Consider the following 26,758-nt stretch of genomic DNA (forward strand, 5'->3'; position numbering starts at 1 on the left):
GAGCACCTGCCCATTTCAGTCTCTAAATCCTGCACAAGGCTTAAATCTGCCACAGCTGGGGTGAGTGAGAATGCAGCCAACTTTTACAAGTGCCCTTAAGCCTGAAAGCTACAGAAATATGAAAATAGTCCCAGAAGAGCCATCCAGCTCTTAGCCATGATGAGAAACTCATGAGGATCGTATACATACCCCTGCCCTGGGTATGTAGGGAATGTTCTCTCTTCTGCAGAAGGCACAAGGGAGGAAGGAAGGAAGGGAGGAAGGAAGAAAGGAAGGAGGGAAGGAAGGAAGGAAGGAAGGCAGGAAGGAAGGAAGGAAGGAAGGAAAGAAGGCAGGAAGGAAGGAAGGCGGGAAGGGCTCTTACTGAGAGGGCTACTATCTGTAAATCACAGGCTAGTTAGTCCAGTTTGCAACTCAGCACTGGTACTGTCTGGGATAGGCCTTGAACTCCCCACTTTGGCAAGATTGCTCTAACCCTGCAGCCAGGTCAGTTCCCACGGGGAGACCCCGCCCTGCATCCGCACACCCCCTCCGTATTGCATGTGTGGCCTGCTCACCCCGCCCCCCCCACCCCTGACTTTCTGGATGGCAGGTACGAGTCCTCCCCCCTTCTCCCCACCCCCTGCTGCTGCTAGGCGGCCCCAGTGCGGCCTGCCCCGCCCCCACTCCACCCCGACTCTCCGGATGGCAGGCATGGGGCGCGCTGCGAGGCTGGCCCAGTGGCTGCCCTCCTCGGCCTTTCTACCCGCCCCCTCTGCATGGCTCCCCCTCTTCCTCGGCGCCTCTTTCTCACGTCCCTCCTCCTCATTCTCTCCGTTTCTCCAACCAGATGGCTGCCCGGACTTGTGCAACGGTAATGGAAGATGCACGCTGGGTCAGAACAGCTGGCAATGCGTCTGCCAGATGGGCTGGAGAGGGCCGGGATGCAACGTCGCCATGGAGACGGCGTGCGCCGATAACAAGGACAACGAGGGAGGTGAGCCCGCCAGCGTCCTCCCGTCCGTCCGTCCGTCCGTCCCCAACCCGGACAGCCCAGGGCCGGTCAGGTGCTTTTTCCTAACTCACCGATCGCTTTTCTCCTCCACAACCTCCCTGCAGCGCCTGTCAAATGTCCTAACCTTTCCTTCCAGCCACGGTAGGGGACGGGATCCTGAGGGGTCCGGTCGGCGCGCACCGGGCCGGCTCGGGTGCTCGTCTGGAGTCACCGCACCGCCGTGGCAGGCCTCGCGGTAGTGTCCTAGTCGGCCGGGGAGCCCCGTTCCGGTGGCCGCGGTGATGGCGGGGGTGTGACGCCACGTGCCACCGTTCATCCTCGCAGCCCTCGGCGGGGGAGGGGGGGACAGGCCCAAGCCTGGAAAACGCTTCCCTAACCTTACCCAATTATTCCAGCTCTTTCCCAATCAGGACCCAACTCCAGCGTGGCGGGCTCCACCCGGGACGGGGAGAGTTCCGGTCTGTGGTGGGCGAAACAGCCCGTGGGCCAAATTCAATTTCTGATGGTTTTTTCTGGTGGTGGTGGTGGTTGTTTCGTGGTTGGTGGAAAAGTAAAAATAACAATGTTGGAAGATTTCCTGGCCTGGGAAACCTGGGGGTTTCTTTTTTTATGAAGTCTTTATTTTTATGGGGAATGGTTGACTTTCTTGTTTTTACAAAAGCTGTGTATATTTGATGTGTGGATCCTGACGAGTTTGGAAATTTCCATTTTGGGGTGAGTTGGGGTGTCACTGCTTAGCATGTAATAGGGCGTGGTGAGCTCCATGTGGAGAGCGAGGCTCAACCTTCTCTGAACCACGGACGCCTTTTATCTTCCGCCGTCCTGTTGCTGGGATATAGCTGTGCCGGGTGGTTGTGTATCATCGAGCCGGGTGGATGCAGAGCATCCCACACACACACACACACACACACACACACACACACACACACTGACTGCTGTCCAGCAATTGCACCGCAGCCCCACGTACGGGTCATTCTGCACCCCCCCCCCGCTCTCACCCCAGGAGCTGAGTTCACCTAGGTCATTCCCGGGAGCCCCGCCTGAGGTTCTGGGCCACGTGGGATTCGCATTGGCCCTCAGACCATGTGATCAAACACAGCGCCCCACGCAGCAGCGCTGCGTGTACACGCACCCTCCACAGAGACCCGCCGCCGCCGGTCAGGATGTGCGCAGGGCAGCAGCCGGAAGTCCGGTGGGTTGGTGTCCAGTGGGATGTGCTGCCCTGCGGGGTGTCGGTCCCTGCAAATATCAGCAACCCTGGGCAAAGTCAGCCCTGACCTCGTCCCCCCTACCCCCCCGTGTCACTTCCTGGTGTCCCGATGGGGTGTAACTCAGTGGATGAGGGATATGAATAGGAAACGTGATGCTTTGGTCCTTCCTTGTGCTCTCGGTGAGTGTTGTGCCATTTCTGTAATCTAGGATCGCCTTTATACGGGAATACTAGGATCGCCTTTATACAGGAATAATCTAGGATCGCCTTTATATGGGAATAATCTAGAATCGTCTCTATCCACGAATAATAACCAGGCATACCCACACAAAGGAGCTGGCAACCAAAACAGCTGCTAGACTCCATCCCCAGCTCTCGTGCGTGCGTTCCCCTTCCCAAAAGAGCCAGCACAGACGCATCTTCCGTTCGTCTATAACCAGGAGAGGTGTGAAGGCGGAAGGGCCTCGTTTTCCAGAGAGTTGGGATGCGGTGACTGAGCCTGGTGAGCTCCTCCATGCTACCTCCTGCCTCCCCGGAGACCGGACTGAACGCAGATCGGCTTCTGCTCCCAAAGCTGAACTGCGTCCCCCCGCCCCGCCTTCCCCCTCACCTCCCCTGCTGCCCAGGCAGGACAGCAAACCACTGCCGTGTGCTCAGAGCTCTTCCCTCTTCCCGAGGGCTCCGGATACCCAGGGGCTGCCCGCCCCTGCACACGCCACCCCCACCCCCACGCTCTCCAGGCACAATCGAGCCCCCTGTTCTGGGGGAGCCGGGTGGAGTGCCAGGTCCCTGGAGGGGATGGGGGCGCAAAGGGCCGCAGGCAGGCACAGCGCAGCTCAGAAGGGCAGAGGTGCCAACGCACCTGGAACAGCGGTTCTACCAGAGACGGTGGGCACTGTGGGAGCAGCCTCCTGAGGAAGTCATCGCCACCAAGGAAAAAGAAGGAGAAAAAGGACTGGGCGGGGTGTGGCACTCCGAGGCGCTGGCGTCAGGTGAGGGAGGGACGGGCGCTTCAGCCTACCCTCGCCCTGGCTCAAGCCGTTCGCAGCTTCACCCGTCCCTTCGTATGGAGGAGAGCGCCTTTCTCTGATTCCTTGCCTCCCGAGGAGGTGTGCCTGTCCCCCGGCCCCAGATCCAGGCCGACAGCACGCTGGCTGGCTCATGAGTGACTGAGCCTGTTGATTTGGGGTGTGGGTGACCTGCACCCCGGCTCTGTCCTGGCTCAGAGTCTTCGAGAGGAACTTGCTGTGTGGGTTTTGAAAGTTGACAGGAAGCCGGGCGCCGGCGGCTCACGCCTGTCATCCCAGCTGCTCAAGAGGCTGAGATCTGAGGATCGCGGTTCAAAGCCAGCCCAGGCAGGAAAGCCCGTGAGACTCTTATCTCCAAGTAACCACCAGAAAACCGGAAGTGGCGCTGTGGCTCAAGTGGTAGAGCGCTCGCCTTGAGCCAAAGAGCTGAGGGACAGAACCCAGACCCAGAGTTCAAGCCCCACGACCGACAAAAAAAAAAAAAAAGAAAAATGAAAGCTGGAATGACCTCACGAAAGCATCCAGGCCAAAAAAACAAAAAAATCATGAATGCAATCCAAGAGCAACGGTGAGAAATGCACTTGTTAGACATCTCATGCATGGGGTGAATGACCTTCTGAACCACCTTTCCATCTAGAAACACTCCGGATTCAGAAGAATCTTTGGTATGACTCCCACGCATGCATGCAGGTGTGTGCACACACACCTGTGTGTGTGTGTGTGTATGTGCATTGTCAGGGCTAGACAAGTGCTCTACCCACTGACTGGCACCCACGCACTCTCCCCCTGCCCACCCCCAGAACATCTCAGAACTGCGATAAATGCAAATGCAGAGACAACACGCCCTGTGCAGCCTCTGTCGGTCTGGAACTAAAGCCCGGACACTCGGCTCGCAGCCGAGATCACCCCGAGGACTGGTCCTACATCCACCGGTCACCGCCTTACTCCCAAGTCCCCCGGCCAGGCTCGGGTGACCTGGACGGGTGAGAAGAGAGGAGCCGCGGCCGTCACAGCCCTGCGGGAGGGACGGATCCCCGACACGCCGGCCGCCCACACGCGGGAGAGCTCCGCCCCAATCTCACACCTCCATTTGACAGAGACTCCGAAGACCTATTTCTGCTTACGGAAGACAAACGCCAGCTTCAGGCGTGCGGTTTCTCATTAGCGCCACCGGGACAGAGGTGTGAGTGTCAGTCCCTCCCTGCCAGGGAGGGGTGTGGGGGGAAGGGTTCGGATCTCCCCTGCAGGCATGTCCTGGCTGGGGGGGGGGCGGTCCTTGCTCCTCCCTAGGCCCTTGTGGACACGGGACCCACCCACCTGTGCCTCTCCACTCATCATTTCAAGCCAACACAGAAGGCTGAGAGATGCCACATCCCGTCCATCCCTGGGGGGAAGACAGAGCAGGCTACGCCCGTCCTTCTCAGCTGAGCCTGCCCCCTGTCACCCACTCGGGGATGTGCCCAAGCCCCGCCCTCCTCCTGCTCCGTGGGTTCTGAAGAGATCACGCGGTGACAGCACACAGCAGCAGCACAGGACTCTCTCTGCTCTTCACCGTGAGCCCCGCGTCCCCGCCCTGCGTCCCAGCCCTGCAGGCTGAGTTCCTTCCCAGGCCTGTGTTTTCCTGCCTATAAAACAAGTAGATCATGACAGCCGCCTGGAGCCCGTATGGGTTCTGCATGCTCTCCGATTCGCCCCTGCTAGCCTGAGCGTTGTTTTCTGTTTCTTCTTCACGTTGTGGCATTCTAGAAGGATGGAAGCCAACCCAGTAACTTCCCTCTCTTCTAGGTAGGGAGCTGGAAGCTAGGAATTCTGTTTTCTTTTACTCTTCTGAGGCCATTAAAAAAAAAAAAAAAGGTACAGCCCATTTTCCATGCATATAAGAATGCCAACAAGTAGGAGTCCAAGGTGCCATGCGCTGTGCCGAACTCTATGCGCTGGTTTGGGGTCAGCGTCCCCAGGCCCTTCCTTACCTGCTGCTCTTCTTGCTGTGAGCGTCTCGGTCTGTGAACGGCAGGCAGCCCGAAGGAGGGTTCTAAACTGTGAAGCCCAGCCACCCTTCCTCCAGAGCTTTTCTCCTAAAAAGCCATGCTTGACTTATTTCTTCTCGAGTCCTAATAAGAAGTAGCCAGCGTCTCTGTAGAAGTTTGACGTGTGCAGAATTTGTATTTCTACTGGCAGATCTTGGGGGGGGGAGTAGAAATCACTTCCAAGATAAGATAGAACTTTCCCGTCAGAACGCTTTGCCTGATAAGTATCTTTGACCAAGAATTTGGGGTGGGAGCCTTGGCTTTTGTTTAGGGTTTGGGGTTTTTGTGGTTTTTTTTTAAGGTATTTGAAGTTCATAAGTTTACCCAACATGGCACCTTCAGTCTTCTCTAATCAAGTCTTTAGTACTTTAAATGATTATTAAGTATCTCTTCAGGGATTCTGTTTTTCCCTGATTAGATGACAAGTCCAATATTTATCACAAAATGGTGATAGAAATTCACAGTCTTTAGGGGGAAAAATACAAGGTAATCATTTAACTCACTGCAGATTTATTTTGGGGAATTAGAGGATTTAGCAGATTTAGCAGGTGGCTGAGAGAGGACGGTTCTACTGCTGGGCCAGCTTCTCGTGTCTGGGCCCTGGCCAGGATCTCTGCCTGGACAGCAGCACCTCTCCTCTGCTTCCAGGACACAAGCCTGAGGGCCCAGAACCATTCGTGTTTATTTGCTCCATGTCTCCCAGGATCCAGGTCTCTCCATCAGTGCTTCTCTAGCTAGGGGCAACTTTGCTCTCCAAGGTGCTTCTGGAAGCCTCTAGAAGCATTCCATGAGGGTACTGGTATCTCACGGGTACCGGGTGGCTGCTGGACAGGCTGCATCCATACAGAGACAAGAGGTCTGTAACGGAACATGGTCAGGCTCGACCTAATGGAATTGCTAAGGACTGGGAATCTGCACAGATACTGGCCTCCACTGTGGAGAAACGCAGACCCAGATGCGCCCTGCAGCCGGGCACCAAAGCACAAGAGGTCCGAGGGCTGAGCACTGGCCAGGGACTAAGCCCGAGCTGAGACCTTCCCCGCCTTGTCCCAGTAAACCAAAACAGGGCTCACGGAGCCCTGAGACCCTTTCGTTTTCCTTGACATACACACACACACACACACACACACACACAGCCGGAGAAGTAAGGTGACGGCCCCAAATTCCTGTAGCCAAAAATGCAGCCCAGCGGGGATCCAGAGCCCCACACAGGAACCCTTCTCTGAGACCTTCCTGAGCGTTGTGCCCGGGAAGAGGGAGGAGAAACCCCAGTCCTGCAATATGCTCCTATCTACACACAGATTGGTTGATTGATTGATGATTGATTGATTGATTGATATGCCATGGCCGTTAGCTGTCCCCCAGCACCGGCTCAGGAAGGGGCTCCTTTGCAGTGAAGTGTTTGCACGCTGGCACGCAGGGGAATGTAGACAGCTGGAACTTAGTGAGGCTCACTGTGCAGCCCAGCAGCGCCGCTGCCCAGAGCTCTGAGGGTCTGGAGAGAGACCAGAGCCGTGTGGCCAAATGTGACCGCAAACAGAACTGCAAGGTCCTCTCTCCTCTCCCCTCTCCCATCCACGCCATCCGCCCCAGTCTCCTCCATTCCCTGGGTGCTGCGGCCACACCCACCGAGGACAGGACCTCTCCCATTTGTGGGAGCTGGGATGGCTTCCTTTATGCGCGTTGGGGAACGTCCTGTGCAAGGCGTGATGGTGCACGCCTGTAAATCCCAACGCTGGAGAGGCTGAGGCCGGAGGATTGTGAGTTTGAGGCCAGACTGGGTGGGTAGTACAGCGAGACACTGCCCCGATACGCACTCTCGTCCCGTCAAGTCTCCCGAGCCCCGAGGAGGTCACACAATGTCTTCAGGGGCTCACGGCAAGCGGGACAGACACAGGGCTTTGGGGCACCTGCACAGCGAGCAGTAAGGCCAGGGGGGCGGAGGCCAAGTACTCACGCTTGAATTTTGGAAGATCTTGAATTAGGGAAGGAAGGGAGGGAGGGAGGGAAGGGCAATGATGGGTGGAGGAATAGCCAGTGGGAAGGGAACAAGACAGAAATGCCTGGTGGGGTCCGAGGAAGAGGCCGGGGTCGGGTCTCGGGGGGACCAGAGTGGCGTGCGTCTGCCATGGTTCTTCCACCTAGCCCCTGGCTCTTCAAAACATGCCAGCCGCACCTGTCCTGGGGACAGAGGGCAGAGGCGTCCGCTCCAATCATTCCCAGCCAGGAACTGAGGCCCAGAAGGACGGGGAGGTAAGAGGCAGCCTGTGGGGTGGGGTTCGGAAGAGCCCTCGCCGACCCCACGGCACCCCATCGTCCCCCGGCTCCCCTGCCCATGCCGTGAGCCTGTGGTCGCTCTGAGCCTCCGTTTTGTCCTCCGTGAAGTGGGGCTGAGGCTGGCTCATGAACACACACGGACAGGGCGGAATCCCCCGGCTCCCGGCCGGCTGTCTCCGCAGACTGCCAGCCCCTGACTCAGCGCATGGGACTCTCACCAGAGCATCTGGCGTGGGGCTGAGAACGTGCATCTTTACCCCACGCTGCACCGCGGCGATGCTGGCGCAGTGGCAGCCCCCGCAGTGCCATTTTCCAGGGAGTCCCAGGGCCAGCGGAGCCCAGGCCTCCTAACGATTACGTGTCCTACAGCGCGTGCCGGGCACGTGCCCCCTGGGGACACCTCCAGGCTCACCCAGGGCCTGTCACCAAGGCAGGGTGACGGAGGGCAACTCGGAGCTCCGGCCCCTTGCACCTCACCTTCCTCTTTCGGGAAGATTGGAAGAGGAGGCAGGTGGGGACCGAGCATGGCCTGACACCTGTGCCAACCTGCATCTGCACACACGTGCACACACACACGCACACGCACACGCACACACACACACACACACACACACTTCTGTGGGGCTGAGCTCACCATCAGGTGATGCGTGGTCACAGCCTTACAGCCAGGCGGACCTGTCTTTGTGTTTTACGAGCTGTGCACCCTGGAATAAGGCCCCTGGCCCGTCTAAGCCTCCAGTTCCGGCATCTGGAAACGCACAATGATGACACCCTGCCGCCCCCCACATTGGGCTCCTGTAAGGTGTGCTAGACAGCATCCAGAAAGGCCCTGCGTGCCTCTTTATTTAAATGGCAATTGCAGCGCTATTATCTCATGGTGCAATGTGACTTTAAGGACCTGAGACATGTGCCCGGAAGCCGAAGCCCATTGTGGCGGAGGCCGGGGCCTGTCTCCGCTGGCCCCCTGCTCCTTACACTCACCTCCTGTCTCCACCCTTTGGGAGGAGCAGCTCCTGGCTCCGGCTCCCCCCCACACCCCCGCCCCCTCCCCCCCCCCCACCCCCGCCCGCCCAGTTTGCCTCCCAGGGCTCAGAACTCTTTGCACACGCTTGCTGATCTGTGGACGCTTTTGTTGCACCTGTGTAGAAATGGGCGACGGCTAAGCCTAGCATCCGGATCCTCTTGATTCTCTGTGACGTATTTGCCCTTCCTTCCCACCCTGTTGGTGGAAGGGCTCGTCTGTCCCACGTGCCAGGAGGTTCACAAGGCTCAGGCCAGGGGACAGGAGATCCGCAGAGGTGACGGTGGCTCGGAGGAAGGGGACCGCAGGCACCATCCAGAGCCGGCTGCCAGCTCCTCGTGAAACGCGGGGCCAGGCCAGGCTCGAGGTGGGGGAGAAGAGCAGCACGTGTAGGGTGTGGCACCCCGAGGTCTTGGCCTTGGACGAGCCACCACTGTGTCACCCTTCCCCAGTGTCTCCGTCCTCCTTGGGGAGCCCTTGGCTCCCCCCCCCCCCCCCGTGTAAGCAGTCTGCCAGGGCTGGAGCCGATCCCGTTTTAATTTCACCAGACGGTGAACACACCTGAGCGTCACCATCGCCAACGCCAAGGAACGCAAATGCCAGCCGCCGGGGCGTCTTCACCGTGTTGTTCCGGCCTCCGGGCCTTAGCCCGGCTGCTCAAGTTCTGTCTCTCTGGAGCTGCGTTCCTCCAGCCGGGAAGAGAAGATCAGCACACGCCGCCTTCTTCCCGGCGCAGCCCCACCACTCTTCCCCAGAGGTCTACTTAAGGCTGGCGTTGAAGAAGGCCCCGTGGGGTCCCGGGTACCCAGAAGACAGCGGAGATGTAAAGATTAGATGAGAGGGTCTCCGGGCAGGGGCGGGGCGGGGGGGTCCTCGACCCCGTGTCTGGAGCCCAGCGGCGCTGTGGTTGAGAAGCCCAGTTGTTGAAATCAGTGCTATCATCTGCTCTCCACCGAGTCAGACGCTCGTGAGAGAGGCCACCCGGCCATCTGCGGAACTGAGGCCACAGCAGAGACGTGCCCTGTCCGTTCTACTTCTTCATCTCGGGGACCCAGCCTGACCCCCCCTCCCCACCCCCTCCAGACCAGGTCACCCTTCAGGCGGGAAGAGGCCGTCCAGACTTGTCGCGCGGCTGGCCGCTGACAGTGATGGTCCCTTTTCTTGCTATTGGGCCCAGCGGGCGGCCGCCTGGCTCCCCACCGGCCTGCCACCCCCCTGCCGGGCTGGGCTGGCCGGCCATCAGCTCGCTCTGTCTGACCTGCCAGCGGGTTCTGTGACACAAGGGACCGGAGGCGGGAGGGGGGGGGGACGAGGCAGGCAGAGAGGCCGGGCCTTGGGGAGCGGGGGGAGGGGGGGCGCGGGATCAGAGCCCCTGATCTCTGTGGCCACCGGCTTTTGTAGTGGTCAAGGAGGTGGTGACAGCAGCCAGGACAGAGATCCGGCAGGAGTGGACAATCAGTGCCAGGCTGGCTGCGTCTGCTCACATGAGGCTGTGGGGGGCTGAGGGAGGGAGGAACAGAGGATGGGAGGGAGGGAAGGGGAGAGAGAGAGACAGAGAAACAACTAGAAACTAAAGATGCTTTCTCAAACCTCAGCAATCCTCACACCAGCCCGGGGTGCCCACGGTGTGTGTGGACATGGCCACACCCAGCCTCCTATGAAGGCTGCAGAACCAAAGAAGAGACCGTAGGGGTCACTCGCTGTACCCTTGGACGGGGCCCTCCCCTCTCTGAGCCCCACATCCTCCGGCTACTGGAGGATGAAAGCACTCGCTCCCAGGGCCGATGGGACCACAGACCCGCTGTGAGCTAACAGTAGACTCGGGGCCTGGGGGGAGGGGGCACCATCCGCCCCCCACACCACCACCACAGGAGCCCCGAGTTCTAAGTTCCGCGCCGAAGGCTCTGAGAAGTCCTGCAGGGAGGACGTCTGTGTCACTTGGCTGAGTGGACCGAGGCCTCCCGCACTGCATTGTGGCCTTCCTCGGCTCCACCTCCCTTGGTTCCACTCCCCTGGCCCCCCAGGAGAGACCCCTGTGGAAATAGCATCTCCGTGTCTCCCACGGGGACAGCCGTAGCGCCGTGGGTGTGTGCAGTCATCCGGGGCTAAAGAAGCACCTAGAAACCTGGCTTCCAACGCAGATTCCGGAGCCTTCTGTGGGGATTGGGGCACGCTGGGGCAGGGCGGGGCGGGGATCTGTGCATCAGCTGGTTCCTCTGAGGCGGGGCTTGTGGGTGAAGCTCCAGACGGAGCCCACTGGGTTAGACGATGTCTTGTTGTTTGTTGTTTTGTCGGTCGTGGGGCTTGAACTCAGGGCCTGGGTGCTTGCTGTCCCTGAGCTGTTTGGCTCAAGGCTAGTGCCGTCTACCACTTTGAGCCACAGCTCCTCGCGAAAACAGTGTTTGAGTGGCTCACTGGAGAGAAGAGTCACCATGAGGGCTTTTCTACCCAGGCTGGCTTCGAACCGCAGACCCTCCAATCTCAACCTCTTGAGTCGCTAGGACTATGGGCGTGAGCTACCCGGCTGCCCGGGTTAGAGGATGTTTTCACAAGATCCCCGTCCGGACCCGAGGCTGATTAGTGGGAATGGTTGTGGCTGATACAGTTTCTGTGTATTTGAGTCTGTCGGTTTCATTTCTGGTGAGAACCCATCCCAAACAAATAACATCAAACTTCCCCCTTGGCTTCAAGGAGCAGCCTCTGTCATCCAAAAGAAAAGTCGCACCCAGATTGCCACCCCGGCCTCTGGTTTCCCTCTCTCTGCCTCCTTCCGAAGGCACAGGGAAGCCAGCAGATCTCTGGTCAGACACGACTGATCTTCCCTCCACTAAGCTGTAAGAAAAGCTCCAGGTGCTTCGGGGCAGGTTCGCCGGCCTTGGAACTCGGAGACTGACGGAGAGAGTTTGGCAAGGAGTGAGAGGAGAAGCTCCAGCTGGCTTCCAGGAACGCCACATTTCAGGCCGGCCCTGCTCCGTGGAGGGAGAAGCAGGATGCCTAGGGAACAACAGCCTATCAAGCAGCCAGGGTGTTAATGGCAGGTGATACCTTCCAAATGAGCCCCCTGTCAGCCCATCTATCGCTCGCCAAGGTTGGCAACGCGGGAGACCTCACAGAGGCAATGAAGAACTAATCTCATATTGCCAGGTTAAATCAAGTCAGCCCTGCCCGCGCCTTTCACTTCTTAGTTACATCAAGCCCCAATACTTTCAATTATCCCTCACTTTCAACTTGTCAACAGGCTTAGGGTAAAATGCAAATGGCGCCGTGCCCCGCTCCCGTGGAGAGCGGGAAATAGCGTCCGTCCTCGGTGCTGGGCACGGCCAGCTTCGAGCCCCGTGTACCTTCCCGGAGCACCCCCATGCGCTCGCAGGAGAGCCGGCGCTGCGAAGCCCGCGCTGCAGACTGGAACATGGAGGTCACCCCCCTCCCCTCGGTCACCGCCATCATGGAAGCTGGTGGGCTGTGGGACCAGCTTGGAAAACCAGAACGAGAACTGGTTCACAATCTCCTCCAAACTGAGCCACACGCCCCCGTCAGCAAGTCAGGCCTGGCCGCGCATGGGCTCTTCGTGGGTGCTGAGCTTTGCAGAGATCTGGAAACTTCCAGGGTGGGGGGGGATGAGCGCTTTTCCGGCGGCCAGGGTCAGCAGTGTTTGCTGGAAGGGCCACCCTGCTCTAGACTGGCAGCATGAGACACTCCTACTGGCAGGACACCATGGATTTCTTTTCCGTTGTCGCGAGATTAGGTTGCCAGAATGGTTCAGACTTCTGATTTGGGATGATTCAAACTGTTGGGACCAGAAGCCCGTGAACATAATTTCCTGAGCTCCCAGCACACCTCGGGCTGACCCCGCTAGAGCCCAAGGCCAAATCAAGCCTGCGGTGGCATCTTCCTTCCTACCGCCTACTACAGAATCGGCCCTGACTTGTTTCTCCATTTCCATCCAGACAGCGAAGGACAGCAGATTCCTTCCTGCTTGACCCACGCAGCTGCCTCGTTCCCGCCCCGGACCGCATCAGCCCATCTCCGAACCACAGCCCTTCTGCATCTGCCACCTGCATGCTGCGTCTTTCTTGGGGAATGAGAACTTGGCACGTGCCTTTCTCCTAAGCCTGGGTGCTGGTGGGAAGGGGGCTGGAGGGAGGGGGAGTGCCACAGGTAATCAGCCTGTGCGCTGCCAAAGAGACTCACAAAGAAAACCAAATGAGAGGAAGAGGAGATGGAGGAAGGAGAAGAGAAGAAGGAAAAGGAGATGGAGGAAGAGGAGGAGGAAAAAGAAGAGGAGGAGCAAGATGAGGAGGAGGAGGAGAAAGAGGAAGAGAAGGAAAAAGCAGAGGGGGGAGGAGGAAGAAGAGGGGAAGGAAGAGAAAGAGGAAGCGGGGGAGAGGAGGAGGAGGAGAAAAAGGAAGAGGAGGAAGAGAAAGGAGGAGGAAGAGTAGAAGGAAGAGAGAAGAGGAAGAGAAGGAAGAGGAGGAAGAGGTTGAGGAAGAGGGAGAAGAGGAAGAGGAGAAGGAAGAGACTGAGAGAAGAAGGCATCTCAGAAGCCCTCGGCCAGCACCAGGGTGCTCTGAGCCTTGCAGCGTGCTTGCACGATTCCCACACACTCTTTTTACAGACCACCAACTTGGTTCCTACTTTATACAATCACCTCTATGCACCCCGTGAGCAAGATGAGAGCAAAGAGGTGCCTGGGACCCAGAGAGGTCCCCAGGACCTGTGACCCCTGCCAGCCAAGGCCCCCCTAGAGAGGGGACAGCCTCTTAACTTCCCGCTTTCCTCTGCCAGCTCTGCGAGGAGTGGGCTGGACCCCCGGCCCTGTGTCTCCATCGGGACCCGTGCTTGCACCCTGGGCTCCCATCAGCCTTGGAACTTCCAGCCGGGGTCCTCGGCTCGCACGTGGACACTCATGCAGACTCTGCGCACGTCCCGGCCAGGCTGAGGGGCACCAAAGGTGCCCAGAAAGGAACAAAGCCATCGCCACCAGATGTCCACCTGCTGCCCTGGGGCCCATGGATCATGGACGGGAAGGGGCCAAATAAGGACACCTCCTTCCCAGGGCCTTTGGCTCTTAAGACCCAGGCGGCCGCCTCCAGGAGCAGGTCCGGGACGCTGCGGGCTCTATCCCCTTCTCCACAGGCCCCCTGGAGCCCCCGGGCATGGGCTGCGCCGGCGGTGGAGACTCGGGTTCCCTCGGGTTCCCAGGCTGACCCTCTCCACGCCGTGAGCTCCCTTCACATCTAGTGGAGCCCTGGAGGCGGCAGCTGGAAACGGCACAGAAGGTAAACACCACCTCCTGCCGGCCTGGGGCTCGAATCTCACGGGTGATCCGTGCTGTCTGGGCTCGGTTCCCAGCTGGCTCCTTTCTCACCGAGTTGCTGCGGCTGGCAGCCTCCTGGTTCCCAGGGGTGCGGGGAATGCCTCGCCCCCCCCCGGCAAGGATAAAACCCTGGCTGATCACAGCCACTGGGATGACCCCACCCCACTCCCCCGAGCCTCAGTTTCCCCACCCAGCGATATCATGGGAACAGTACAACTTACTGCCCACCCCTCCCTCCTCCTCCTCCTCCTCCTCCTCCTCCTCCTCCTCCGAGGATTCGTTGCAAACTCCACGGATGCTCAAGTTCCTCCTGTGGAATGGTGTAAGGTCCATCTGCACCTCGCCCATGTATGCACACGTGTGTGTGCTCCCCTTGTATGCCCAGCCACCTCTGGCTGGAGCAGCGTCCAGTGCCAGGTACGCGCAGCCGTCGGCCCCACAGGTCAGGAGCAATCACAAAGACGTCACCCGCAGGTCTGCAGCACAGACTTGGCTGCCAGTGCGGTGGGGGGAGGGGTGTGTAAACTGCCACGAGAAGGGTTCGACTCTTGCACGCTTTCATTCCTGCCAGCAGCACTGCCAAACGCCACCTCTCCAGTGGGCCCAAGGGAGAAACTGAGGCACGGAGCAGGTTAACTCACCAACGTAACAGCCAGGCTGGAGCCGGTCTGACGTGGCAACCCAGATACCCAGACTCTGACATTGAAGTGTGGCCTTATTGCAGAAGAATGCGTGAAAATCCTGCTCTAACCACAGCGTCTATTGTGACTACAGATTCCTTCCTTGGTAGTTGATTAGAACTATCTGGAATCAGCACACCTGCCAAGAATCTGTCAGCCCAGAGCCCAGACTAGGGAAGGAATGCTTTGGGACATTCTGCTCCTAGAAAGACCAATGGTCTATCAAATACAGATACACACCAAAGGAATGTCATGTACGTGTGTGAACGTGTCGGCATCTATCGATTTGTCTCGTCTTTGTCACACAGCAAAAGCATTAGGATGACTCTGTTTTAAAGGCAAGAAAACCGAAGCACAGAGAAGTCTCTCTTCTCAAGTTCACCCAGCCAGGAATAGAAGAATCAGACTCCTACCCCGAATCCACCAACCCCGGGAGGCCGAGTCTTTCCTCCAATTCTGTGGAGAGTCTTCCGCTTTGTAACCGTGGGATGGATCCGAAGGGTCCAGTCTGGCAACCGTGAATGTGATTTCCGCTTCCTGCTTCTGGAAACATGGCTGACTCTCTGAGTTTCTTTGTCAAAAGCAATCCACAGAGCAATGCCTCGATGTTCTTCCTGGGGTGGGGGACTGCTTTCTGACACTTTTTGCACATTTCTCAGAAATGGCCACTGGCATTTGACGTATCCATGTGGAAAATAAGCAGAGAGCATGGGTTGGGCCAGAAAGCACTGGCCAGTTCTTGGTGGCCAGACGTTGGCAGGTAGGAGGCATCTCGGAGGGCTTCCAGGGAGGGGCGGCCTTCAGAGACAAGCCATCGAGGTCTCCAGACACAGAGATCTTCCCTGAGTTTCCACAGACCTCCCGCCTCCCCAGGCAAGTGTGAGGACCCTGGGCTTCCCACCCCGTAGAATGAAGACATCTGGAGAGGAAGGGGTCCCCTGGGGACCCAAACCAGCAATTGCACGCCGACTGATTGCCTGCTTGATTGTTTGAGAGATAACCGCGAGATTGTGGGTGACAGGGTAATTTAGTGAAGATTGCGATGTCAGACTCCACGCGCAGGGGCCTGGCAGGCCCGGAGCCCAGAGCCTCCTGACTGATGGCCATGGGGAGATTGCAACGTCAATGGCAAGTTCCCCGTGTCCTGTGCTCCAAAGCACAGGGCGGTGGTGACCCATCATGGCCAGACGTCAGGAGGTGGGGGGCAGGGGGAGGGCGGGGCGCACACTGGTACCCAGTGACCCTGGCAGGACTCCGCCGCTGGACCAGGAAATACAGAGGAGGGGACGGCCACACCCTTCCTCCTTCCCTGCTCTGACCTCTGGCACTCACTGAATACAAAGCCCAGAATGCACATCAGTGGAGAAGTTGGAGGCGGTCCCAAGCCCAGAAGGACAGACTGAAGCCCAGAAGCACAGACTGGAGGAGGTGGGGAGAAAGATGCACCATATTGAATAGGAAAACTGACCTCCGGTATTCCAGGGGTCCATGTCGGTCCTGGAGCAGATACTAGGGAGTGGGTGGGGAGGGAGAGAAAGGCTGCCAGAGACAGGCAGATGGGAAGAGGCAGGGAAGAGGCGGAGAGTCCTTCATGCCCCCGTGGCTTCTTCCCACCTGAAGAGTCTGTAGGAGCATCTGGCAGGTTCTTTGTGCGTATGAGACTTGTATGTGCGTGTTCATACATATGTGTGTGCATGCACGTGCCGGTCCTGGGGCTTAAAACTGGGCCTGGGCAAGGTCCCTGAGCTTTTTTGCTCAAGGCTAACACTCTACCACTTTGAGCCACAGCGCCACCTCTGATTTTCCGGTGGTTCATTGGAGATGAGTCTCATGGCTTTCCTGCCCGGGCTGGCTTAGAACCATGTTCCTCAGATCTCAGCCTCCTGAGTAGCTGGGATGACAGGCGTGAGCCACTGGTCAGTGGGGGTCTTTGTATACTTTGAAGCAGGTGTTCCGTGGAGACTCTTCCCGGCTTCCCCAGGCAGTTTGCAGTAGGTGATTCAAAGCCGAACTCACTGCAGTTCTTTGGAGGTGTTTTTCTTTGTTTTATTTCTTTCTTTTCCTTTTTCTGCCTATAGCCTTGAATCCAGGTAGGATCTAGGCCTAGATCTGACCAGTGCTCAAGGTCAACCTGCTGCTGGGAAGAAATCCCTTCTCCAGTGGCTGCTCCTGGGGTCTGAGGCTCCCGGGGCCTGGGAAGTGCGCAATCCAGTGAGTCCTCCCACATCTGCCTTTCCAGAAAATGTGTAATTCTAAACGTATTACAAGCCACATCTGCCCATGTGGAAACGAGAGGCTAGTCTACATCATTTGAAGCCAAGCAAAACCTGCAGCAAAACCTTCTGATTGGCTTTGCTAAAAAGAAAGCCATGTGTTAACGTAATTGTCCACTAATTGCTCAATGACAGCAGAACTTGAGTGAAATTACATACTTTGATTCCACTATGCCGGCCAAACGCAAAGGGGTAATACCAAAACGGAATCACGCCGCAGTCTCTCATTCAGAGTTTCCAGGACTAGCGTTTGTCATGGCACAACCCGGGATTTGAACCCGTGTCTCTATGATGCTAATGATGGCCAAAACACATCTATCAAATCCAGGAGATGGGAGTGATTTGTTCTCCAGATCACTCAATTCCCTGATAAATGAAATGAGCGTTGGCGAATGAATCAAATCTAACAGGCAGTTCTAAGGGGCAAGTCCTGACGTGGATGTTTCTGTCCCGTGAGGAATGGAATACAAGCATTTATTCAGTCAACCAACATTTGTTGAGTGCCCTGGTCTGTGCTGGGCGAGATGTGGAAATTAATTAAACCCTGTTCTTCTTTCTCATTCAACTCGCTTTCCAGACAGGGAGGCAAAACCAAGAAGATAATGAGTGAGCGTTAAGAAACAACTAACCCTTTATGAAACTCCTTGGGCGTCATCGGAGTCTCTGGTAACCCTGACTAAAATGCACTTTCTTTCCAGAACCTGCTCCCAGAAGCTCCCTCTTGGTGCACAGGACAGGCGTCCGTAGACACGTGGCTGAGTCCAGGCTGCTGTAACATAAACCCGGGCAGCGGGTGGGGCAGACAGCACGCGTCTGTTTCTCACGGTTTGGAGGAGGTGGGAAATCCAAGGTCAAGGCCGGGGGATTGCCTGGGGTCAGAGCCTGAGTTCCGGCACGTGGTTGGTGGCTCCTTCTCCACGTGTCTGGAGCTCTCTTGTAAGCTCCCCCCGGCCCCCCAAGGCCCACCGTGAGATTTAGGGTGTTCGCATGGGAACTGGCGTGGAGAATCACGGACAACATGCTATCCGTAAGGCTACACCAAATGGCAGGGGGCATCACCAGGAAGGTCTCCTGGATGGAGAGACCATCCTCGCGTGGATCCTCGCGCCTGAGCCAGCCCTGCCCTCCTCCCACCGTACGGCCTGGGGTCCCTTGCCACAAGTCTTTGCACACTCCTTTATTCATTTCCAGTAGGGAGCTGTCACTCAAATGTGTGCAGAATGGCAAATGAACCAACCGGAGCCAAGCCTGGGGAAGAGGAAGAAGCTGGGTGGGGGCGGGATCTAGACAGGAAAGGGAAGAAGCTGGGGGGCGGGAATCTAGACAGGAAAGGAGGGACATGGAAGGTGGAGCAGGGGTGACAGGGCCAGTGCTTCATTTCCAGGTTGGCCTGGCTGTCCAGGGGGCTGGTGCCCAGCTCCCCACCTGACTTCCAGGGACTAACGGCTTCTCTTGGTGGGCCAGCCCTGAGGGGCCCCGTGTCCTGACCGCCGGCCACCCGTCAGCACAGACCGGGGCAATTGTCTCGGGGTGATTTCCAAATGCTCCGATCACCCTTGCTCCCAGGAGGAAGACGGAGTCATTGAACAGCTTCACCAACACCCTCCAGCGAAGTCCAGGGCCATGTGCTGGGAACCCCCACGGCGTGCCTACAGCTGTTTCCTTTCCATCTTTTACCTTCCAGGCAAATGCTACCTGTGGCTTTGGTGCGGCTGGATTCTCGGCGTGGTACTGGAGATTTGGGGCCCTGCTCCCCCACAGGCTCTCCTTCCGGCTCCCCCCTCACCCCTCCACCCCGTGCTGGGTTTTTTGGGGGAGGGGCAGATTTTCTTTCGTTTTTCGCTGCACACAGTGGAATACAGCCAGGCCGACCGGGTTGGGCAGTGATAACAAACGCATTGGCATCTCCAAGGGCCCCCGCGCCATGAGCCCTGCTCACCCTGGCTCTGCTCTGTCCCTCTAGATGGCCTGGTGGATTGCCTAGACCCAGACTGCTGCCTGCAGTCAGCCTGTCAGAGCAGCCTGCTCTGCCGGGGGTCCCGGGACCCGCTGGAGGTCATTCAGCAGGGCCAGACCGAGTGGCCGGCCGTGAAGTCCTTCTACGACCGCATCAAGCTACTGGCAGGGAAGGACAGCACCCATGTGATTCCAGGAGACAACCCGTTCCACAGCAGGTAGGTGCCCGCCTGGCCTGTCCATGGCCCACAGCACCGCCGCCCCTCGGAGCCTTCCTCCTGGAGCAGGGTCGCATCTGTCCTAGAAATGGCCCTCCTGGGCCAGCTGCCTGCCCCGTTCCCAGAGGGCCTCTGTCAGCCTGTCCCAGATCCAGAGTTCAGTCCTGACCTCTGCAGGTTTGGCCACCTGTTGAAGACACCTGTTAATTCCCCTAGTTCTGAGATCTTTTATTTTTTTTTCAATGATCTATTATTTTATGACATTTTTGGTCATTACTTCCCATCCTCCTCTCTCCTGTCTCTTGAGTGTGGCTTTTGTTTGAGCGTCGCTAAAGTGGCTCACGCACCAGCCTGTTTTTGAAAGCTGTTATTAATTTGCTCACCGAACCCCATCTTTCCCGGCGTCTTAGCACAAAGATGATGGCGGCGGGGTGAAAGGGGGGGTGGTGAGTTTATTCGGCACCTAGGATGAGTCACGTGGCGCAGGGCCCCCCTAATGCCCACAGAGATGCCGTGGGTGGTACCCGCTCATTCTCCACAGGGCCCAGGCCCTGTGCGCTCCTCAGCCTCCTCATCCTTCGGATCCTCCACTGCTAATTGGAGGGTCGCGAATATCCTAGGGCCAAACTGGATTTATTTTGTGGTCGCCTTGGCCCGTCCCCCTGCAACAGGCCCTGTGACCCGGGGTTCAGGCACAGTCCCCCCCCCCCGCCACCACCGCCCCCCCTCCCTGAGCTGGGCTCTGAGGGGAGACAGGGCGGGGCAGGGCTCTGCGGCCAGGCTGGGACTCGCTCACCTCCGTCCCCTTGTGCCTAGCTCTGGGTGCCCACGGGATCTGTCCATGGTATTTCAGTGAGGGCCACCTGCCTGGGGCACCCCCATCTCTGCACCCCTTCACCCGCTGTCTCTGTTAGCAAACCCCCAGGCTCCCGAAAATCACGCTGGCGAGGGCCTTCGGGTCCCTCGGAGGGTCCCCACCCCGCCGTCTTCCTCTGATTTTCTGCCTTCCCGTCCGTCCCACTGACCTTTCTAATTTCTGGATGTCCTGTGTTGTTTTGACTGACACAAGGCTATCTTACAGAGTTGGGGGCGTGTGTGTGTGTTTGGGGCATTGGTTTGTTTTGGTGCTTGAAACTGAACCCTAGCCCGCCCACGCTCTTCTTCCTTGGAGCTAAATCCCCGACCCCAGCGTCCTCTTCTTTGTTATTCATGCTTATCAAAATCCTCTGTGAAGTACCTCACAGAGGTACTGCAATGGATGCATGTAAAATCCTGTTTAGTTCTTTTCCGTCTAGAGTGTCATTGTTCACAGTTCCCCCAGCCCTGCACTCTCCGGACACCTGCCTGGCCCCTCTCCTCTCCTCTCGACTCTGCCCTCCCCTCCTTCTGTCTCCTCCCCTCTCCTCACCTGTCCTCGCCTTTCCCCTCCTTGTCTCCTCTCAGCCAGTGCAAAATAAGGTCTGTATGCATGACTCAGTGACAGAGTATCTGCCAGCAGACATGAGGCCCTGAGCTTGAAAAGGAAAGAAAGAAAAGAGAGAGGAAGGGAGGGAGGGAGGGAGAAAAGAAGAGAAGGGAAGGGAAGGAAGAGGGAGGGAGAGAGGAAAGGGAGGGAGAGAGGAAAGGAAGGAAGGAAGGAAGGAAGGAAGGAAGGAAGGAAGGAAGGAAGGAAGGAAGGAAGGAAGGCAGGCAGGCAGGCAGGCAAGCCACAGTGAGCTGAGATGACCACCCCCTCACTGTCTGTGTGGATGCATAATTCCGAAGTATAAAATTGCACTCCAAGGCACGGGTTGAAGTTCAGCAAGCATGTGAACGCTGCTGCGCTATCGTCTGACAATAATGAAGGACAGAGCCAGGAGTAAAAAAGAACTTAATTCAAGACTTCACAAAAGGCGTTCCCCTAGATAATGGCACACAAAAATAACTAAAATGCTTGGGCTCTACCACTATAATTTATAGAGCAGATCTCACTATCTAGATAATGTGATAATTGTTACACACCAATAATCATAAAGAGAAGTGAACTGAGAGCATGTCTTCGCTGAATGGAAATGATAAGACGCCAGCCACAATGAAGAAGTGGGGAGGGTGGAAAGACTTCAAGGGGAAAAAAAAAAAAAACAGAGCTGTAGGAACCACAGCCACCCAGACCCCTTTAATACCATGCAGCTCTGCAAGTCTCATGCCACTAGACCAATTTCAAAGAACACAGCTGCAGGGGGACACCAGGAACATTATCTGTGTGCCCACACACACACACACAAACAGACATGCACATGTAACATGCATGTACATGTACACATACATAGACACATGTGCACCCACATACACACATACGTACAGACCTACGCATGTAACACACATGTACGCACAGGTGCACACATGCATATACACATGTGCGTCCACATACACAAATGCACGCACATGCACAAACAGGCACACACGAAACACGCGTGTATGCATGCACACACATACATACACACATGTGCGCCCGCATACACAAACACACACAAGTATATGCACACACACACACACACACACACACACACACACATGAAAATCAAATCAGTAATCAGGAAAGCCTTAAACCTTCATCTGAGCTAAGATCAGAGACTGGATTGGAACAAAAGGACTCTTCATGCAATTGTTTTCCACTTTCAGAAAGCTCTGAGGGCTGAGACCAGCTAAAGGCGGGATCTGTCTGTTCACACCGGATAAGGGCTTTGGGTGGACAGTCTACTGGCTCCCAAGTTCACCCAGGGCTGGAGGAAGACAGGCAGTGGTGGTGGACAGTCACTGGTGTTGGACCGTCGGCGGTGGTGGACAGTCAGCAGTGTTGGACAATTAGCGGTGTTGGAAGATCAGTAGTGTTGGATGGTCAGCGGTGGTAGATGGTCAGCAGTGTTGGACAATCGGCAGTGTTGGACAATCGGCAGTGTTGGACAGTCAGCAGTGTTGGACAGTCGGGGTGTTGGACAGTCAGGGGTGTTGGAAGATCGGCAGTGTCAGATGGTTAGTGGTGTTGGAAGGCCGGTAATGTTGGACGGTCAGCGGTGTGGCCAGTGGGGACAGAGACTCAGGACACGCAGGATTACCCAAGGAAACAGATTCCAAAACTGGTTGAGAAGATTCTGGCTGAGCCCAAGGTTGGTGATCATCTGACGGGAGCGCAGGGGACACGCAGGCCTGAGCCCCCGGCCTGCACCAAATCCCCCGTGCCTGTGTCTCCCCGACCCGTGGATGCGTGGCCAGCCAGCCTGAGCCAGGTGTCGATGTGAGTCTGGAGCTGCTCTGTGGAGCCGAGTCTGGATCTGCCAGGCTGTGTTTTCCCTTCGGGGGACTTGGAACAGAGTCACAGGATGCTGGCATCCCAACCCAAAATTCCCAAATCCCAAACATGGGTGCGATGCTCTAAGTGGAAAACACCATCCCAGGAAACTCCTCTTCCTCGTCCCCTGGCAACGCCGGGGTTTGAACACAGGGCCTCGAGCTTGCAGGGCAGGAGCTCTACCCCTTGAGCCACACCCCCAGACCTTGTTCTTCTGGTGATGTTTGACGTGGGGTTTCACCCTAGGCCCAGCACCAGGGGGACTGTGATCCGCCTCTTTACTCTGCTGACATCTTTTCCTTTTGCGTATTTTTATTAGCATACTTGTTTCGCTGTGACATTTTCATACGTGCATACGGCAGACCCCAATTCACCGGCTCTGTTCCCACGCACACACACCTGTACCCCCGAAAGAGCCTATTTTACTCTCTCGTCTTTTGTTTTTGTTTTTGCCACGTATTCTGTGAGTAGGTTCCACTAAGATATGTGTGTTGTAAGCTAGTCAGATTAGCCTCATCTTTCCTCTCCTCCCCTTCCATCCCTCCCTCCCCTGCATTGTTCAACGGCTTTCCGTGTATCTCCTGAGGTCATCTTCCTACCCAGTCACAACATATTTTGATATCATTCATCCTCCATCACTCCCTGCCCCTCCCACAGCGCCCCAAAGAGCCCTATAGTTATCTTCATCTTCTCTCTTCATGTATGCAAGTATGTGCATATCCATGTCCAGACACATTTCGGTTCTAAGTTCTGCAAATAAGCAAGAACATGCCATGTTTGGCTTCCTGAACTTGACTAGCCTCACACACGGACCCTCTCAGCTTACGCCAGGTTTCCTGCCAGTGATAGGATTTTGTTTTCCTTTATGGCTGAGCAATATCACATGGTCTGTGCGTGCCTCGGTGGTTGCTGGGCACCTTGGCTCCTTCCGCTGTTTGGCTGTTTTGAACAGAACTGCAATGAACTTGGGTGTGCAGGTGTCTCCCTTGTACACGGGTCACGCTCCATTCAATGCATGCCCAGCCTTTTCTGTTGAGATGAGGTCTCGAGAACCTTTGGTCCCAGCAGGTCTGAACTACCAGCGTCTGGGTCTCCGCCCCTCAGCCGCTCACAGGAATTGCCCACTAGCGCCCGTACCCCCTTGTGAAACTCTGATTCATGCACAAAGCTTTTTTTAAAATAAAATAGTGGGGCTGGGAAAATGGCTCGGTGGTAGAGTGCTTGCCTAGCATGCATGAAGCCCTGGGTTCAATTCCTCAGTACCACATACACAGCAAAAGCTGGAAGTGGCGTTTGGCTCAAGTGGTAGAGCACTAGCCTTGAGCAAAAAGCTCAGGGACAGTGCCCAGGCCCTGAGTTCAAGCCCTAGGACCGACAAAGCATACATGCATGCATGCATGCATACATGCATACATACATACATGAAAATACATCTGATTCCCTTCAGGTCCTGTGTAGAAGGTGTGTGCAAAACACCCTTGCACTTCAGGTTTCCCAGGACATCAGGGCTAGCGTTCCTTGCGCTGCGGGGAGCACCCACCCTTCCCTGTTACCCTTCCTCCCTGTGCGGCCTGGAGGGAAAGTCCAGCAAGGCCGGCCCTGCCCGCGTGACCCTCGCTCGCTGTGCTCTCCTCCCGCAGCCTGGTGTCTGTCATCCGAGGCCAAGTGCTCACGACGGACGGGACCCCCCTGGTCGGGGTGAACGTCTCCTTCATCAAGTCCCCCAAATACGGCTACACCATCACCCGGCAGGACGGCACGTAAGTAGCGTGTCTGGGGGGGAGGGGGAGTCTGCGCCCCTTCGTGTGCTGGGAGTGGTGGGGGAGGACTCTAGAAAGAAGGAGAGGCAGAGCTTAGAAGCACACGCCGAGTGTAAATCTCAGTCCGCGCAAGGTGACAAGGGGTGGGGGCGGGGAGGCGTCCCGCGGTGGCCCCCCTCGGCTTTCATCTGGGGCTGGAGAAGTTGTGTTTGCCTGGCAGCCCTGAGGGACAGAGCTGCAATCAGAAAAGCCTAATTAAATACACTCAGCAGCCTCCCTGCCAGGCAAAGGCCCAGCCTCCCAGACCCTGATCGGCTGATTGGAGACAGAGGGAAGCTCTTCCCGGGGGCAAGGAAAAGGAAGCCCCATGGGAAGGACACACGCGTGTGTGCGCACACACAGGCACACACGCACATGCACAGACACATGCATGTGTGTGCGCACACATACATGTGCATGCATGTGCATATGCACAGACACACATGCATATGCATGCACATGTGCACATGCACAGACACATACACACATACATGTGTGTGCGCATGTGTATGCACAGACACATAGTGTGGGCATACGTGCACATGCACATGCACATACATACATGTGCATGTACACACTCACACACACACACACACACACACACATCTTCCAAAGCAGCACAGAGACTCACCGTAGCTTGGACACAAGCCTCCGTCAATAAAACTCAACTGTGAGCCGTGCACCAGTGGCTCACAGCTATGATCTCCTTGCTGCTCAGGGGGCTGAGATCTCAGGATCACGGTTTGAAGCCAGCCTGGACAGGAAAGCCCATGAGACTCTTAAATCTCCAATTAATCACAGAAAAAAAAAAAGCCAATCCTGAAGTGGTTCTGCGGTTCAAAGGGGTAGCACTCTGGCCTTGAGCAAAAGGAGCTCAGGGACAGTGCCCCACACCCAGAGTTCAAGCCCTAAGCCCAGCAAAAAATAAAAACATTTAAAAAAAAAAAACCAGCACTTCAACGTGGGCAACCCATGGGCTTCCACGGACAAGAGGGCCGAGACTCCAGGCCAGCCTTGTTCACTAATGCCCCAAGGTTAAGATCCTTGGCCTGTTTGGGTTGGAAAACCCCAAAACCCCAGGATGTGTCTGGAATCCCCACACGCCAGCCACAGACTTTTAGGTTGGTTCTTTTTTTATTATTATTATTGGTTGTGGGGCTTGAACTCTGGGCCTGGGCTCTGTCCCTCAGCTCTTCAGCTCAAGGCGAGCACTCTACCACTGGAGCCACAGTGCTGCTTCCGGTTTTCTAGTGGTTCATTGGAGATAAGAGTCTCACGGACTTTCCTGCCCGGGCTGGCTTTGAACCACGATCCTCAGATCTCAGCCTCCCGAGTAGCTGGGATGACAGGCGTGAGCTGCCGCCGGCGCCCGGCTTAGGTTGGTTCTTTCTCGGCTCAGGACAGCCTTGCCTGCGCCGGCCTCACACACAGGGCCCTCCTCCCCCTGCCTTGGGTGCGAGTGGCGGGCGATGGTGTAGGGCGGTGTGCACGCGGAGCCTCCTCACAGGTTCCCTTCCCCTCCCCCCGCCCCCAGGTTCGACCTGATCGCCAACGGGGGCGCAGCCCTGACCCTGCACTTCGAGCGGGCCCCGTTCATGAGCCAGGAGCGCACCGTGTGGCTGCCCTGGAACAGCTTCCACGCCATGGACACGCTGGTCATGAAGACGGAGGAGAACTCCATCCCCAGCTGCGACCTGAGCGGCTTCCTGCGGCCTGACCCCATCATCATCGCCTCCCCGCTCTCCACCTTCTTCAGTGCCGCGCCGGGGCACAGCCCCATCGTGCCCGAGACCCAGGTGGGAAGGCGGGGACCCCGGGGCCAGGCCCCCACACAGCCCCCCGACACACACACACACCTGACAGAAATGAACGGGAGAGCGGGGACACCACGGGACTCAGAGGCCCTGGAGGTGAAAGCCTGGGTCCCCATGCATGTTCCACGTTTGCAGATAGCTGTGCAAGATTTGGGCAGTACTGGACCTTTATTTTTACATCTTTATGCCAGTCCTGGGGCTTGAACTCGAGGCCTGCACACCGTCCCTGAGGTTTTATTTTTTTGCTCAAGGCCAGCGCCCTAACACTCAAGCCAACAGCGGCACTTCCAGCTTTTTTGATGGTTCCGCTGGAGATGAGAGTCTCATGGACCTTCTTGCCCAGGCTGGCTTTGAACCCCGATCCTCAGATCTCGGCCTCCTGAGTAGCTGGGATTTACAGCTGTGACCACCAGTGCCCGGCTCCCAGGGCTTTGATCGGGTAAAGTCAGCCTGGCACACACATGCGTGCCGCCCCACATGGTGTTTTGCCCTCCGTGAGTCCTAGGCACACAGGAGGCTCGAGCCGTCCCTGCCTTCCACCGAGGCTCTGTGGCCGAGGGTTCCCCTCCGGCCTCCTCCCACGCGGCTGGTGATAAAGCCCGCTGTTTTTGCTCACATCTCTTGCCAGCCATGCGGGGTTTATTTTTGTCATCATTGTTTAAAGAAACACAACAGCGGCCAAGAATAATTATTAATCCAAGAATCATAACCTCCGCCCCTTCGCTCCCTGGTGGAGGAGGATAAAATGCTATTTCCTTCCTTCCTCTGTCCCCGGACGTGGCCGGCGTGAGCTCCAGCAAGCAGGGCCGGGGGCCA

At 57.0% G+C, this 26,758-nt stretch overlaps 1 protein-coding gene across 10 annotated transcripts in view; it reads left to right on the forward strand.

The window, feature by feature from the left end:
* Positions 1–26,758, forward strand: part of Tenm2 (teneurin transmembrane protein 2) — an 856,557-nt gene that overhangs the window by 802,277 nt on the left and 27,522 nt on the right. For all 10 annotated transcript variants that reach the window (XM_069993966.1, XM_069993969.1, XM_069993971.1 and 7 more), the window contains 4 exons: positions 830–976; positions 18,791–19,001; positions 23,970–24,089; positions 25,663–25,924. In XM_069993966.1, coding sequence (XP_069850067.1) covers positions 830–976; positions 18,791–19,001; positions 23,970–24,089; positions 25,663–25,924 — 740 coding nt within the window. The remainder of the gene's footprint in view (positions 1–829; positions 977–18,790; positions 19,002–23,969; positions 24,090–25,662; positions 25,925–26,758) is intronic.

Source organism: Dipodomys merriami, unplaced genomic scaffold (assembly GCF_024711535.1).
Source record: "Dipodomys merriami isolate MVZ:Mamm:240054 unplaced genomic scaffold, mDipMer1.0.p SCAF_44, whole genome shotgun sequence".
In the NCBI taxonomy this organism is placed as follows: domain Eukaryota; kingdom Metazoa; phylum Chordata; class Mammalia; order Rodentia; family Heteromyidae; genus Dipodomys; species Dipodomys merriami.